Source organism: Pristiophorus japonicus, chromosome 1 (genome assembly GCF_044704955.1).
Source record: "Pristiophorus japonicus isolate sPriJap1 chromosome 1, sPriJap1.hap1, whole genome shotgun sequence".
In the NCBI taxonomy this organism is placed as follows: Eukaryota; Metazoa; Chordata; class Chondrichthyes; family Pristiophoridae; genus Pristiophorus; species Pristiophorus japonicus.
Genome location: NC_091977.1, coordinates 150825731 through 150842684, shown reverse-complemented (window position 1 = coordinate 150842684; position 16954 = coordinate 150825731). Strand labels below are relative to the sequence as shown.

The following is a 16954-nucleotide window of genomic DNA, read 5'->3' as shown; positions in this document are numbered from 1 at the left end:
GCCAAACTCACACACCTCCTGCAGTTATTGTTGTTGACCCCTGGCGATGCTGCAGGGAGCAGAAGCGAATTTAAGATCTGGGGCAATAACGGGCGCTGCGCACCGGATGACGTCACGATTTCCGGGGCACAGAAGATCGAGGCGGTAAGTTCGCGGGCGTCGGTTCTTTCGCCGCGCCCAGTCAGTAAGCCGTTAGCACCCCAATATCACCCCGCCCCCCCCCCCCGAGGTGCTAAAGGGAGACGCAAAGGAGGGCAATTTCTCCCCCAGAGTCTCTTGATTTATACTCAATGTCACAATTCAGCTTTCTTCCAGTACCTGCATGCCAACTTTCAATGACTGATGAACCATGACACCCAGGTCTCGTTGCACCTCCCCGTTTCCTAATCTGCCGCCATTCAGATAATATTCTGCCTTTATGTTTTTGCCACCAAAGTGGATAACCTCACATTTATCCACATTATACTGCATCTGCCATGCATTTGCCCACTCACCTAATCTGTCCAAATCACCCTGTAGCCTCTTAGCATCCTCCTCACAGCTCACACCGCCACCCAGCTTAGTGTCATCTGCAAACTTGGAGATATTAGACTCAATTCCTTCATCCAAATCATTAATGTATATTGTAAAGAGCTGGGGTCCCAGCTGGGAACTGATCCAGAGTCGATAGACTGTTAGAAAATGATCACCAATGCATTCACTATTTCTAGGGCCACTTCCTTAAGTACTCTGGGATGCAGACAATCAGGCCCCGGGGATTTATCGGCCTTCAATCCCATCAATTTCCCCAACACAATTTCCCGCCTAATAAGGATATCCTTCAGTTCCTCCTTCTCACTAGACCCTCGACCCCTGGTACATCCGGAAGGTTATTTGTGTCTTCCTTCGTTAAGACAGAACCAAAGTATTTGTTCAATTGGTCTGCCATTCCTTTGTTCCCCATTATAAATTCACCTGAGTCTGACTGCAAGGGACCTATGTTTGTCTTCACTAATCTTTTTCTCTTCACATATCTATAGAAGCTTTTGCAGTCAGTTTTTATGTTCCCGGCAAGCTTTCTCTCATACTCTATTTTCCCCCTCCTAATTAAACCCTTTGTCCTGCTCTGCTTAATTCTAAATTTCTCCCAGTCCTCAGGTTTGTTGCTTTTTCTGGCCAATTTATATGCCTCTTCTTTGGATCTAACACTATCCTTAATTTCCCTTGTTAGCCACGGTTGAGCCACCTTCCCTGTTTTATTTTTACTCCAGATAGGGATGTACAACTGTTGAAGTTCATCCATGTGATCTATAAATGTTTGCCATTGCCTATCTACCGTCAACCCTTTAAGTATCATTTGCCAGTCTATTCTAGCCAATTCACTCTCATGCCGTCGAAGTTAGCTTTCCTTAAGTTCAGGACCCTAGTTTCTGAATTAACTGTGTCACTCTCCATCTTAATAAAGAATTCTACCATATTATGGTCACTCTTCCCCAAGGGGCCTCACACAACAAGATTGCTAATTAGTCCCTTCTCATTACACATCATCCAGTCATCATTACAATGCCTGGGTGGGTGCTGTGTAGTTCACATATGAACGTATCTGCCTTTCTTGGGCAAGATCACACGATTGCCCAACAGACAGTCCGCCTGCAGGGACATTTCGTCTTTGCACCTGTGGAACGGCTTAATCGCCTCCTGCATCTCCGCTGGGACACTGGACCAGCTCCCATGGAGAACACAGTTTTTTTTACCAAGGACAGTTAAAGAATCCTGGCTGGTCTGTAACGGGGAACTTTTCGTTCTCGAATGCCTCCATGACAATGATCAAGTCCGCTGGCTGTGCCATTTCCATCCCGGTGGTGAGCAATGGCAGCCGACTGAGAGCATCTGTGCAGTTCTTTGTGCCCGGTCTGTGGCGGATTACATAGTTATATGCCGACAGCGTGAGCGCCCATCTTTGGATGCAGGCAGAGGCAGAGAACAGCGATATGAGCGGCTTGTGGTCAGTTTCAAGCTCAAACTTGAGGCCAAATAAGTACTGGTGCATTTTTTTTACCCCGTAAACGCACGCCAGAGTCTCTTTTTCAATCATGCTGTAGGCCCTTTCGGCCTTGGACAAACTCCTGGACGCATAAGCGACCGGTTGCAAGATCCCCGATTCGTTAGCCTGTTGTAACACACACCCGACCCCGTATGACGACACATCACAAGCTAGCACTCATCTTTTACAAGGGTTATACAGGACAAGCAATTTGTTGGAACAAAATAGATTCCTGGCTTTCTTATAGGCAGCCTCTTGTGAATTCCCCCATAACCAGTCGTCTCCCTTGTGCAGTAGCGCATGCAGGGTTTCTAGCAGGGTGCTTAACCCAGGTAGGAAATTACCAAAATAGTTAAGGAGTCCCAGGAACGACCGCAGCTCCGTTAAGTTCTATGGTCTCGGCACATTCTTGATGGCCTCCGTCTTGGCGTCGGTGGGTCTGATGCTGTCTGCTGCGATTCTTCTTCCCAAGAACTCGACCTCCTGTGCCAGGAAAACACACTTCGAGCATTTCAACCTGAGCCCCACGTGATCCAACCGACTAAGAACCTCTTCCAGATTCTTCAAGTGCTCAATGATGATCCGACCTGTAACCAGTATGTCGTCCTGGAAGACCTCGGTGCGAGGAACCGACTTTAGCAGGCTCTCCATGTTCCGTTGGAAGATTGTCGCGGCCGACCGAATCACGAATGGGCACCGGTTATAGATGAACAGACCTGTGTGCGTGTTGAAGCAGGCGAGGCCTTTCGAAGATTCCTCCAGCTCCTGCGTCATGTAGACCAAGGCCAGGTCCAGCTTGGTGAACGTCTTCCCTCCAGCCACGAATAGGTTGTCTGCCTTGGGTAGCGGGTACTGGTCCTGTAGCGAAAAACGGTTAGTCGTTACTTTATAGTCCCCACAAATTCTAACCGTGCCATCCTCTTTAAGTACCGGGACAATAGGATTAGCCCACTCATTGAATTCCACCAGCGCAATGATGCCTTCTCGCTGCAGCCTGTCCAGCTCAATTTCCACTTTCTCACGCATCATGTACGGTACCGCCCGTGCCTTGTGGTGGATGGGTCGAGTACCGGGAACCAAATGGATCTGCACTTTCGCCCCCGAGAAGCTTACAATGCCTGGCTTGAACAACGATGGGAACATGCTCGGAACCTGGACACATGAGGCGTCGTCGATGGACGAAAGCGCTAGGATGTCGTCCTAGTTCCAGCGGATTTTTCCCAGACCGCTTCTGCCAAACAACGTGGAGCCATTCCACGTTGGTAGTCTGGACTATTGCTCCGTCATAGGAGACTTTGACTTCTGCACTGCCAATTACAGGGATTAGTTCCTTGGTGTAAGTCCTTAGTTGGTGTGAATGGAGCTGAGCTTGGGCCTGTGTGCCTTTTTGCCCCACAGCCTGTCGAAGGCCTTTTTACTCATTATGGACTGACTTGCACACGTGTCCAGTTCCATAGATACTGGAATACTATTCAGTTCAACTTTCAACATTATTGGTGGACATTTCGTAGTGAATGTGTGTACCCCGTACACTTCTGCCTTCTCGGTACGAGTCTCTAATTCAGCCTGATCCACAGTGGATCGATCTTCCTCTGCAACATTATGGTTTGCAGGGTTTGCAGCTCACCTGCACGTTTGCTGGAGGTGTCCCATTGTTCTGCAACCGTTGCACGCATAGTGCTTGAAGCGGCATTGATGATCACCTCCACAATGCCAACAAAGTGTTAACTGCCTTGCATTAATGATTGATGGCGGACTCTGGGTCATCTGAGGTCGGGCAGCAGCAGCCGGCGTGTATGTTCTGCCATGTATATTTCTGCTCGAAACCGACGTTACTTTATGCAAATACTGGCCGAAACTTCTTTACTCTGCGAAATCTGTTTGGTGTTGTCGCTGGTGGATATAAATGCCTAGGCTATCGTTATGGCTTTATTTAGGTTTGGAGTTTCTACAGTCAACAGTCTCATGGCCAATGCCCAGTACAAAAAAGTCTCGAAGCATTTGTTCTAGGAATCCCTCAAACTCACAATGTCCTGCGAGGCACCTTAATTCGGCGACATAGCTCGCCACTTCCTGGCCCTTCGATCGTTGACATGTGTAGAACCGATATCTCGCCATCAAAACGCTTTCCTTAGGATTTAGGTGCTCCCGGACCAGCGTACACAATTCTTCGTAGGATTTCACTGTTGGTTTTGGCGGAGCTAGGAGGTTCTTCATGAGGCCATAGGTTGTTGCCCCACAGACAGTTAGGAGGATCGCCCTTCATTTGGTAGCGTTCTCATTCCCTTCCAGCTCGTTGGCCACGAAGTATTGGTCAAGTCTTCCAATTGTCCCCTTCTGAGAACTTCTCCAGGATACCAACTGTTCTTTGCATTTTTGTGCGGTTGTTCGTTACCTCGCTGCCAATTGCTATGCTTATAATAAAGGATGAAACTGAGTACTGTGTACAATGAGCAAGTGTGACCTTAGCTCCTTTAATAAGACTCCAGAGTGCAGCTACCTCGTGGGTGGCCTTCTTACATACCGTACTCCCAAGGGATGCTGGGATCTCTTGAGACTCCAACAGGTAGGCCCTCTGGTGGTAGTATAATACAGGTTACAAGGGATTAAATACATAATATTGACCACCGATCGAATTTGAATTAATTAATATAATTGGTGTAACTAGTTCCTGGATCGCAGCGTCCAGGTAACACTCCCCCTCCTTGATGTGTCGTGGTGTCTGCAGCTCGGATTCCAGCTCATCAACGTGGATCCGACGTTCATCAAACTGCAGACACTTGGTGCAGATGTGGTCGCTGTGGACCTCAATGATGTCCACCAGCTTCCACATGTTGCAGCAGTGACACATTGCCTGCCCTGCCATCTATAATGTATTTAATTAATTAGATTTAGTTTTTAATCCCGGCCCCTAATTTAAGGCCCTTAATTTAAAGCAAGAGAGGAAAACTCACCAATCACTTCCCTGCTTTCCTGTGATGTCGAATGTAGTCGCCCTGTTCTCCTTTGTTGCCCTCTCTTACCTGCTCGCGCTGCTCCCTGCGGTGGCTAGCTGATTGCTGCTGCTTTTATGCTCCGTCGCCGATTGGTGCTCCCTCACAGATCAGGGGTCGGTGCTCGATTTCTACAATATTATCCTCCTCTGCTGCTGACATCCTTATTCATGTTTTTGTAACCTCCAGACTTGATTATTCCAACACTCTCCTTGCTGGCCTTCCATCCTCCACTTTTCAAAACTCTAACTTGTCCATAACTCTGCTGCACACTAAGTCCCGCTCACCTGTCACCCTTATTCTTCCTCATCCCCCGATGCCTCAAATTTTAAATCCTTGTCCTCGTCTTTAAATCGCACACTGGCTTTGCTCATCTCTTCTCCATCCACCTCAAACACTGTGTTGCTCTGACTCCAGCCTCTTCTGCATCCCTTCTTCCTTGACACATTAGTGGCAGATCCCACTATCTAGAATTTCTTCCCTAAACCCCGCCATCATTTCTTCTCCTTTAAAAGCCTCCTCAAAATCCGTTTCTTTGCACAAGCTTTTTGTCACCTTTCCTATAATCTCCTTCGCTGGCTTAGTGTCAATTTTCCAGATGCTTATCTGTGAAGCCTGGTGTGTGTTAAAGGCACTGTAACAATGCAAGTTGTTTCTGGAATTCAAAAGCCAGATTTCCTTTGAAACAGTTCCCTCAACACAAAGAGAAGATGATAGTAACATTCTATCATTCAGATAGATATAAGCTGTAAACAGCAGTCTTTTGGCTGTCTGTTGAGTTGCTTGCTCTTGACACTTAAGGCCAATTTTCATCTTCAGGCGTAAGTAAATATAATTATTTTTCACTTGTTTTAAGACTTGCCTGAATTTCAAGCATCAATAGCACTCAATTCTCTGCATAATTATTTGTAACTTCAGATGTAAATTCAGATTGGCATTGGTAGAAGGAGAAAATTGTGTGCAAGTCAAATTTAAAGGAATGGGAAGAATTACAGGGGAGTATCGAATGGGGAAGGAGAACAAAATGCAAATAGTTTTTGGAGAGATTTAAATGCATCAATGGTGGCTGAGGGGGCAAGGGATTCTGAGTGGCAGGCCAAGATAAATGGAAAGGGATGCCAAGCGCAAGCAGATGTCTGCAAATGATGTTTATGAGGCTTTTCCTCAGTGACACTCCACAGCACCTTCCCAAAGATCAGCACTGCAGCATGTCTACAAGAAAATTCAGCCAAGTTTCATGCCACAGCTGATCATTACGGCTTCTTTGCATGGTAGATGTAGATGACCTTCCAGCAGATACCAGAGCTCAGCATTTACCTTGCTGCCGACTTAGAAACTTCCACCAACACATCTGCCTGTCAGGTATATTAACATCCGCTGCAGATGCAAAGTAGCGAGTGTCCAGGACGAGGGAGCATTTCATGGGAAACCTGATCTACCTGGCAGTCCTCTGCAGCGCTTCCTCCAAATGTATTAGCAAATTCTTCCTCTGATGAGTATGCTGCATATTCTTGTATAATCAGAAAATAAGGAGCTAGAAATTCCTGGCCTCTAGTGACATAAAGGGGCTGAAATTGAGGTCGTAGGCTTCCCGTGCGCAATTGCCTCCGACCTGAAACATTTCTACGAATTTACCTGGTGGTCCAGGTAAAGCCTGTGATTCCGGTGGGGAAACTTTCTCTTCCCGCGCTGCAAAGCGCGCTCCCGAACTCCTGGTTCCCACGCAGAAGGTGCAGTCACATGTGAATGCACCACCAATCAGGTACAGTATTCCACAGGTTTCTCATTACAGGAGCAGCATCCCGAATCCGGAATCCTTGGGACCAAGGCCGGATTTTGGAACGTCTTTCTGACGTCATCCGGAAATACCCGAGCCCAGGTTCGGGTATTTCCAGATTTCGGAATGTCAGAAAGGCGGGGGGGGGTGGGTGGGACAGGGGGGGTTGCTCGTCGATGAGCTGTTCGGGTCAACGGGTGGGGCCTCGCCGCAGTGGAGATGTTTGGGCGGGGTCCCGCCGCCGTGGAGATGTTCGGGCGGGGTCCCGCCGCAGTGGAGATGTTCGGGCGGGGTCCCGCCGCCGTGGAGATGTTCGGGCGGGGTCCCGCCGCAGTGGAGATGTTCGGGCGGGGTCCCGCCGCAGTGGAGATGTTCGGGCGGGGTCCCGCCGCAGTGGAGATGTTCGGGCGGGGTCCCGCCGCAGTGGAGATGTTCGGGCGGGGTCCCGCCGAAGTGGAGATGTTCGGGCGGGGTCCCGCCGCAGTGGAGATGTTCAGGCGGGGTCCCGCCGCAGTGGAGATGTTCGGGCGGGGTCCCGCCGAAGTGGAGATGTTCGGGCGGGGTCCCGCCGCAGTGGAGATGTTCAGGCGGGGTCCCGCCGCAGTGGAGATGTTCGGGCGGGGTCCCGCCGCAGTGGAGATGTTCGGGCGGGGTCCCGCCGCAGTGGAGATGTTCGGGCGGGGTCCCACCGCAGTGGAGATGTTCATTGTCTGGCCTGAGGTAGATGGGGTCGGGCAGCCGAAGCAAAGGGGAGGGAGGGGGGGCCGGGCCGAAGTCAGGCCCTGCGAATTCGGGGCGGGCGAAGTTGGGCCAGGGTGAAGTCGGTTCGCCGAGGCGGGGGGGGGGGGGGGGTTTCCGGATATCGGAACATTTTCCGGTTTCCGGACGACCCCGCCACGGATTGGCCCGGTGTCAGGATTCTGGAACATTCTGGATTCCGGAACTCCGGATTTTGGCGGTCGAACCTGTAATAGCAATGAGAACCCCATATCTATGAGTTCTCATTGCTATTAATGAGAAAAAAACCACACTAAACACATGTAATAAAAAATAAAAAACATATCTCACATAATTAAAATTAATAAAAAATTACAGTTAATAAATATCTGAAAGAAATTTTTTTTTTCCGAGTTTAAATTTTTTTTTTTAAATTATGGTTAAAAATAAATATATTGTGGTGGGCAGGGTTTTAAAAAAAGAATGTGTTTTTTCAATTTAATTATATTTTTGTATGCTTTTAAACTCTTACGCCTATAAAAGTATCAGGCACAATGATTTCAAGGACATTTGATGGGCAAGATATGGATAAATACCGTAATCTTGCCCATGCAAATGTCCTCGCTCCCAATATGCACATTGTGTGCTGAAAACCAGCTTTTCCGATGCCTTCCCGGGTCAGTAGAAACCTCGTACGGACCCCGGGAGGCCGGGATTTCCAGGCCATAGTGACATAAAGTTACCATTTTCTGGAAGGGTGATGGAGGGAATTCCACAAATTCTTTGCCTTTTTTTTTCTAAATAGTTTCCAAAATCCCCCCTACGCTCACATCAAAAGAGAAGGCTGGACTAGCAGAATGACATCATCCACCAGAAATCCCACCTGTTCTACATTATTTGCCGTTAACATAAAGTACAGTTGCATGATGCAAGCCTATTTTGCTTACCAGAATGATAGCATTAGATCTATTATCAGTTTCTGAATGAGATTTGGGGTGGGGTCAGTGCTAGATCAGACTGGCAGGTGGAAGTCCTGCTCTGTCACGCTTCGGACAACACCGCAGCCTACAAGAAATTTCCTTGCTATGATTTCCAACAACCCATGGTTCAAAAAAAGTATACTTTATAAATGACTCTCCCATTATATATTTTTGAGCTTCCATGAACTCAAAACAGTCACAAGAACACGTGAAAAATGGATGCTGGCCTTGTAGAGTGAGCACACTCTCTGTTGAGTTACAAAATCAAAAGAAATGATCATTTGTAACATTGCTTAGATAAAATATATATGACACATTACAGCAAAATTCTAAAGGGCAACTTAAGACGGATCGGCCACAGCGGAGGTGAATCGGGGCACCGCCGGGAAACCTTGGAAGGGCAATTGGGCTATCAGCGGCCATTCCACAAAAAGTCAGCAGTCACTTCACTCTGCAGCGTGGCCGCTGATTTGCGGTGGTAACAGGCCTTAAGGAGGGGCAATTTCAGCCCAGGGACTCTTTGGATAAGGGCGCACAGATATAATGTATTCCTCATTATACAGTTTGCCCTTACTTTTACATTTCTACTATAAATTCTTCTGTCCACAATTGCTGATGTAAATCTGTCACATGGTTATAACACTATCCTGTCAGTGGTGACACTGCATCACTCTCCACTAGAGGCAGAGTGTAATTACAGTGTGACAATTTTACATGGGCAGTTTCCATTACAAATATAGACATAAGAATTTATAAAAATAAGGACAGAGCATATGACCCGCCTCCAGTCAGTGCCAGAAATTGCTCACGATGATCTCCAGTGCTGACTGTATCAAAGTCTGTTGAGTCATGGGAGGTCACCCTTTTTACATAATCCAGTCAAATGCCACATCTTGGGTGCCCATCTGAATGGAAAGGCTGAAAAAGACTCCAGATGGTGGGGTCCAGGAGTCCCCTGGAAAGATGTTCTATGTTGTCAACTCTTTATAAAAATAAATCTTAAAAAAATAAATTTAATCTTTGGGGTCCATACCATGATCCAGACATAGATCCCCAAATGGGGACAATTCCACTGCATGGTAGGCCAATGTACCTCCTCACATTCGGTGCTTGGTGTACAGACCCGCTACTGTTCACTCGGATGAAGACGAGGAATCTCCCAGCGTGGGAGAGCATCCATGTATTAATAAATGCAAAATAACTTCATACTCACTGAATGTGCTTCCACAGTTCTTCCTTTGCTTGTACATCAGGACTTCTCCTGCAGAAAACATATTCACTAAGTAATTGGAGTGTTACTCTACACATACTCTACTAATATAATCAACAATATAAGCACCAAAAGAGAACAGACATGAAAGCAGCTGCTAAAAAGATAGTTAAATAATATTGAATAAACTTGGGTTTAATTGTCCTACATAAATCATACTAAAGTAAAATATTTTACATTTCTGTGGGAAAAACCTATGCTTGTGTTAGTGGATAGCTATAAAAAATAAATAGGCTTTAAATTTCAGTACCCCGTTTAATATTTCAGATGTAGTGCACCCTCCAGGTGCAGCTCCTCTCTGTCAGTTCATATGTGACCACGGTGCCCTTTTCCACACTGACAAAGAGCTTCTACTTCCTTTCTCTCACCATTTGTGATGCTTCATCCTCACTGCTGTGTGTTAGTTACTTATGCACTCAGTGATCATGGGTCCAAGTTTCCACAAGAAAAAAAACGGGCGCCCCTCTGAGCTGGGCGCCCGTTTTTCGCGCCTAAAAAAATCCTCGGTATTCTCCACCGACTTACAGGTCCTGTGGCACTCGGCGCAGCCGGCACGAGCTGTGGAGGGGGCGGAGTCAGGTCCCTGCGCTGAAAACAGTGCCGGGAGCTCTGCACATGCGCGCAACAGTCGGCACGCAAGTGCAGTAGCTCCAGGCGCCGAACTGTGTGGGAGGGGCCCGAAGCACGCAGCCCCTAGCCCTGGCCCAATGGCCTCACTGGGGCTGCGTGAATGAGGCTCCTCCCACGGCCAGCTCCTGCTCCCCGCCCGACACCCGCTCCCCCCCCCCCCCCACGCCGACCAGACCCGACCCGACACCCGCTCCCCCCCGCACCCCAAGACCCGCTCCCCCCCGCCCCGACACCCGCTCCCCCCCACCGCCCCGACACCCGCGCTCCCCCCGCCCCGACTGAGACCCGAGACCCGCTTCCCCCCCCCCCGACCCGCTCCCCGCCCCGCCCCCCGCTCCCCCCCCCGACCCGACACCCGCTCCTGTTCCCCGACCCCCCCTCTCTCTTCCCTCCCCCCTCTCCCCTCCCTCCCTCCTTCTCTCCCTCCCCTCCCTCCCCTCTCTCTCTCCCCTCCCTCCCCTCTCTCTCTCCCCTCCCTCCTCTCTCTCTCTCTCCCCTCCCTCCCCTCTCTCTCTCTCTCCCCTCCCTCCCCTCTCTCTCTCTCTTCCCTCCCTCCCCTCTCTCTCTCTCTCCCCTCTCTCTCTCTCTCCTCCCTCCCCTCTCTCTCTCTCTCTCCCCTCCCTCTCTCCCCTCCCTCCCTCTCTCCCCTCCCTCCCCTCTCTCTCTCTCTCTCCCCTCCCTCCCCTCTCTCTCCCCTCCCTCCCCTCTCTCTCCCCTCCCTCCCCTCTCTCTCACCCCTCCCTCCCCTCTCTCTCTCTCTCACCCCTCCCTCCCCTCTCTCTCTCTCTCACCCCTCCCTCCCCTCTCTCCTCCCTCCCCTCTCTCTCTCTCTCCCCTCCCTCCCCTCTCTCTCTCTCTCCCCTCCCTCCCCTCTCTCTCTCTCTCCCCTCCCTCCCCTCTCTCTCTCTCTCCCCTCCCTCCCCTCTCTCTCTCTCTCCCCTCCCTCTCCTCTCTCTCTCCCTCCCTCTCTCCCTCCCTCTCTTGCTCAGCGGCACGAACAACTGCAGAATTCTCCCTGGCTGAAGCACTTTCACACAGGTAGGAAGATGGTTTATTTAATCTTTTCTTGGCTTATAAATGTTTATTCAGGTTGGATTTATTTGTATAATATTTGTAGAAGTATAAATAAGGATTTATTGTCGAATTTAATGAGTTCCCTTCCCCTCCCCCCCCACCTCGTTCTGGACGCCTAATTTGTAACCTGCGCCTGATTTTTTAATGTGTAGAACAGGTTTTTTCAGTTCTACAAAAATCTTCACTGGCGCCATTCTACTTTAGTTTGGAGTACATTTTCACTGTGGAAACTTTCAAATCAGGCGTCAGTGGCCGGACACGCCCCCTTTTGAAGAAAAAATTCTGTTCTAAACTAGAACTGTTCTACCTGACTAGAACTGCAGAAAAAAAAATGTGGAGAATTGCGATTTCTAAAATAGTCCGTTCTCCACCAGTTGCTCCTAAAAATCAGGCGCAAATCATGTGGAAACTTGGGCCCAATGTGTGTGAGAGTGTGTGTATGGTGGGGGGGGGGGACACTATCAGGGGATGAGTGATTAAACTGCAAGCAAGGTATCTCATTTGCTGGCCCAGGCTTGGAAAATCAATTCCAGAAAGTCTATTTTTTTCTGCTGTCACAAGAATTCTAAATTACATACATTTGGATGATCTCAATCTACTTCCTAGTGGGCATCAATTTGTAGTGCACATTAGCACTGAATCAGCAATCTCACTCAGAGAAGTGATAATAATGACTGGTGCAGCAATTAGAAAAAATCATGTTGATGCAATAGGATGTGCTCTGTTGAGGATAGGGGCTAAGGCACACTGTTGGGGCAGAATAAAGTGAGCATTATTTTGCATTTGGCTATGTCATATTTGACCTGGGAAAGCTTGATGCACTTTTGGCAAATCAGTACTTAATAAATTATAGATCATTTATTACTACAATGAGTTATTCAGTTTGTTCTTGAAATTAACGGGAGATTGAACACATACGATCGTGATCTATGCTTTGAACGTCTGTTGTTGAGGTCAGCCAATGATCGATCTTTTTGTCTCCTCAGCACTTGTTCCCATTGAGGAGCAGAGTCCACCATCTCATTATCTTGACGTGACCTGAACAACAGAAACAAAAATGAAACGACAGATGAAAGGCTGCATCAGAATGCTTGAAATGAGCAATAATCAAAAAGAAAATCTCTACAGACAGTGAACACAAAAGACAAAATCATATTCATCAAGTCTACTGTAGAGTCATCCCTTTAGAGGAAAGACCACTCATATAAGGATTCAAATTCTAAACCCACAATACTCTATCTGCTAAAATGTATAGCTCAGCCTGCTAATTTAATCTGTTCTTATCATATCATCAGGTCTGGGCAGCTTTATGATTGATAGTAGGTTATCCACTGAAACTAAGTCTGAATTGTCTGTAATAACAGGTGTTATAATAATTAAGTTTAATTTTAGTGTAACCAGGAAATGGGGAAGGTGGTCACATTACGGTTAATACTGTCACTGATTGATGGGACTCAATACAAAGGGATTCCCCCTGCTTTTCTTCATTCCACTGCACCCACAATCACCACTTCAAATGGATGTTAACGTTGCTTCATGGAGGAGGCCAAAAAGTAAGATAATTATATTACTAAATGGTTAATTTTTAAAAATGAAGTCTGGTAATCTCTATGGATAACTGCATAAATTATGATAGTATTTCATTTTACTATTATTTCCTCTTTAACTATCAGTTTATTTAAAATAGATTCCCTTGCCTTATTGCAGATCTTTTATAACCAAGTACATCAATACCCTCACTGATTATAAGTAACTGATGTTTTGGTACATTTCTGATTTTTGAGTCTTCTCAGTCTCACTAGCAAAATCCAAATTCTGAGATTTAATGTTCAGCAAATTAAGCCTGATTTTGTGCTTGCATTTGTAACCTTTTGTTCTAACTGTACATTTTATAAGCTAGATTTTTTTTAAAGTTTGAACATGGTCAAGATTCAGCATTATCAATCTAAAATCAACCCTCACTAAAGTAAGTAAACATTTGAAGGTATAAGTAATGCTGTATCAAGAACTTTCTGATGCATTTTACACAAATAATTGCAAGTCCTTGTTCGAACATGCAGTGTGGGCCACCTGCTGGATATCTTGTAATATCACACAGAATAGGAACGTTAATAAAAATCATGGGCAATTTTCAGATTGTTTCATAATTTCATCCCCTAAGCATTGCCAATTGCAAAGTATTGTTTTGAGTTAGAAAAGTGCACTTCATGGTATTGCTGCTATGCCTTTTCCAGTGTGGATCTAACACAGGGGTAAAATATTACTGGTGCTGATCTGAAAAGACCAATTTGCCAATTATTCTGTATTGTAATCTTTTATGGCATCAAGCTATATTTCATATTCCATCCCGTTTTGATATGTCCCTGTCAAAATACAATACTTAAAAAAAAATTAAAATAGCATTAATGATACAAAATGAATGGTTCATCTTTAGTAATTCTTTGTAATTGATATTGAAGCAATGCAAATAAAATTTTCTGTCACTGACTTTCGATCCGATATATTATTATTCTGAATGCACACTGAAGAAAAGTTTGCAATTGCAACATTTTTGTGAAGCAAATTAATTTATATATTTCAATTGCTATTAACTAAGGCACCTTTTACATCGGTGTATTCATGAAAGAAGGACCAAGAGAATAAACAACACCATATCTGATAGAATTTTCTAAACTCTGCAGACAAGAAGATGGAAAGCCATGATGCAAACATTTTTGAAACAGTATATAATCTGAGAATGGATAACTGGCATAGAGAAGACAAAGCAGTATAAATAAACTGTTCAGTCAAATCACCACACAAAATGTCACATGCATTTAAATAATTTTTGGAAGAGAGGTGCGCTGTGCAGCGAATGAAGGCCTCAGAATGAAGGAATCCTACATTCCTCTGGGACCAACAGTTAGTTTTGTAGATTTTTTTCGGGTCAGAGGCGTTCATACGAAGGAAGCCTCAGACTGCAAATTTCGTCCCATAGTGGGTGAATTCAATGTCAAATCAGGTACAGAAAGAGAAATAAAGTTGAGGAAAGAAAGATTGGATTTGGAGAGAAAACATTTGACAGAAAGGAAAAGTAAGAAAAAACATGTTTTAATTTAAAATTTGACAGAAATGGTTCTCCACATTTATAATTGTTTACTTTCTGGGCAAGAGAGGTTGATTGGCAGTCATTAACAGTTATCACTTCAATAAAAGGGTATTTACTGTTAATTACTAGACTTTGTGAGATGAGTTTAATGGGCAATTAATGTACAAATACAGCAACTTTATGAAAATCACAGGGAGGTTAAGTGCGTGATGCCGTTTTCGCGAAGCTAACAGCGGAGCAGCGCAAATCGTCCAGCAACTTGTGGCAATTCGCAATTCGCGGGGTATCGCTTCCTCGCTACGAGTCCCTGGCCGATTTGTGTATTAATAATGTCGTGCAATATTATTTTTTCAGCAAACTCTGGCCCATGCATGCTATCATATAAATATGCATGCAAATTAAATAATACAAATGTTTAAGAACTGAACTTTAAGATTTTCTAAATAACTACATATTCATTTACATTGATTAAAAAGAACAGTCTACTGAGCTTTGGGAGAATTCATTATTTGAAGGATCCTCCATGAGGTCGTACTGTGAATTAACTGTTTATGAGTTGAAGAAGATGCTGCCCTGTTTATTTTGGGCTGTGTTTTGTCTCTCACTCACACTTACACTTATAGCTGTTGTATCAATTTATGAAGCAAATAGGTTATTCCACTATAAAGTATTACTCTGTAAATTAATAATTTGAACTCAGAAGTGTCACAATCAAATTAAATGTCACAAATGTCACACATTTCCACCCAGCATGTGTACTACTGGTAGTTTAAAGAAAGAAATAACTTGTAACTCAACATCCAGGGGGTATTCAACATTTAGAAAGGATGGACAGAAAGGAAAAGGAGGCGGGGTGGCATTGCTGGTTAAAGAGAAAATTAATGCAATAGTAAGAAAGGACATTAGCTTGGATGATGTGGAATCGGTATGAGTGGAGCTACGGAATACCAAGGGGCAGAAAACGCTAGTGGGAGTTGTGTACAAACCACCAAACAGTAGTAGTAAGGTTGGGGACAGCATCAAACAAGAAATTAGGCATGCATGCAATAAAGGTACAGCAGTTATCATGGGTGACTTTAATCTACATATTGATTGGACTAACCAAATTGGTAGCAATGCGGTGGAGAAGGATTTCCTGGAGTGTATTAGGGATGGATTTCTGTACCAATATGTCAAGGAACCAACCAGAGAGCTGGCCATCCTGGACTGGGTGATGTGTAATGAGAAAGGACTAATTAGCAATCTTGTTGTGCGAGGCGCCCCTTGGGGAAGAGTGACCATAACATGGTAGAATTCTTTATTAAGATGGAGAGTGACACAGTTAATTCAGAAATTAGGGTCCTGAACTTAAGGAAAGGTAACTTTGACGGTTTGAGGCGTGAATTGGCTAGAATAGACTGGCAAATTATACTTAAAAGGTTGACGGTGGATAGGCAATGGCAAACATTTAAAGATCACATGGATGAACTTCAGCAATTGTACATCCCTGTCTGGAATAAAAATAAAACGGGGAAGGTGGCTCAACCGTGGCTAACAAGGGAAATTAAGGATGATGTTAAATCCAAGGAAGAGGCATATAAATTGGCCAAAAAAAGCAACAAACCTGAGGACTTGGAGAAATTTAGAATTCAGCAGAGGAGGACAAAGGGTTTAATTAAGAGGGGGGAAATAGAGTACGAGAAGAAGCTTGCCGGGAACATAAAAACTGACTGCAAAAGCTTCTATAGATATGTGAAGAGAAAAAGATTAGTGAAGACAAACGTAGATCCCTTGCAGTCGGATTCAGGTGAATTTATAATGGGGAACAAAGAAATGGCAGACCAATTGAACAAATACTTTGGTTCTGTCTTCACGAAGGAAGACACAAATAACCTTCCGGAAGTACTAGGGGACCAAGGTCTAGTGAGAAGGAGGAACTGAAGGATATCCTTATTAGGCGGGAAATTGTGTTAGGGAAATTGATGGGATTGAAGGCCGATAAATCCCCAGGGCCTAATAGTCTGCATCCCAGAGTACTTAAGGAAATGGCCCTAGAAATAGTGGATGCATTGGTGATCATTTTCCAACAGTCTATCGACTCTGGATCAGTTCCTATGGACTGGAAGGTAGGTAATGTAACATCACTTTTTTAAAAAGGAGGGAGAGAAAACAGGGAATTATAGACCGTTTAGCCCGACATTGGTGGTGGGGAAAATGCTGGAATCAATTATTAAAGATGTAATAGCAGCGCATTTGGAAAGCAGTGACAGGATCGGTGCAAGTCAGCATGGATTTATGAAAGGGAAATCATGCTTGACAAATCTTCTAGAGTTTTTTGAGGATGTAACTAGTAGAGTGGATAAGGGAGAACCAGTGGATGTGGTGTATTTGGATTTTCAAAAGGCTTTTGACAAGGTCCCACA

At 45.5% G+C, this 16954-nt stretch overlaps 1 protein-coding gene across 1 annotated transcript in view; it reads right to left on the bottom strand.

Annotated features, from left to right (window-relative positions):
* The window catches only part of epb41l4a (erythrocyte membrane protein band 4.1 like 4A), a 524857-nt gene that overhangs the window by 72800 nt on the left and 435103 nt on the right, over nucleotides 1–16954 (bottom strand). Inside the window, exons 19-20 of the mRNA XM_070864703.1 lie at nucleotides 12383–12502; nucleotides 9704–9751 (exon numbers count right to left, since the gene is read on the bottom strand). Coding sequence (XP_070720804.1) covers nucleotides 9704–9751; nucleotides 12383–12502 — 168 coding nt within the window. The remainder of the gene's footprint in view (nucleotides 1–9703; nucleotides 9752–12382; nucleotides 12503–16954) is intronic.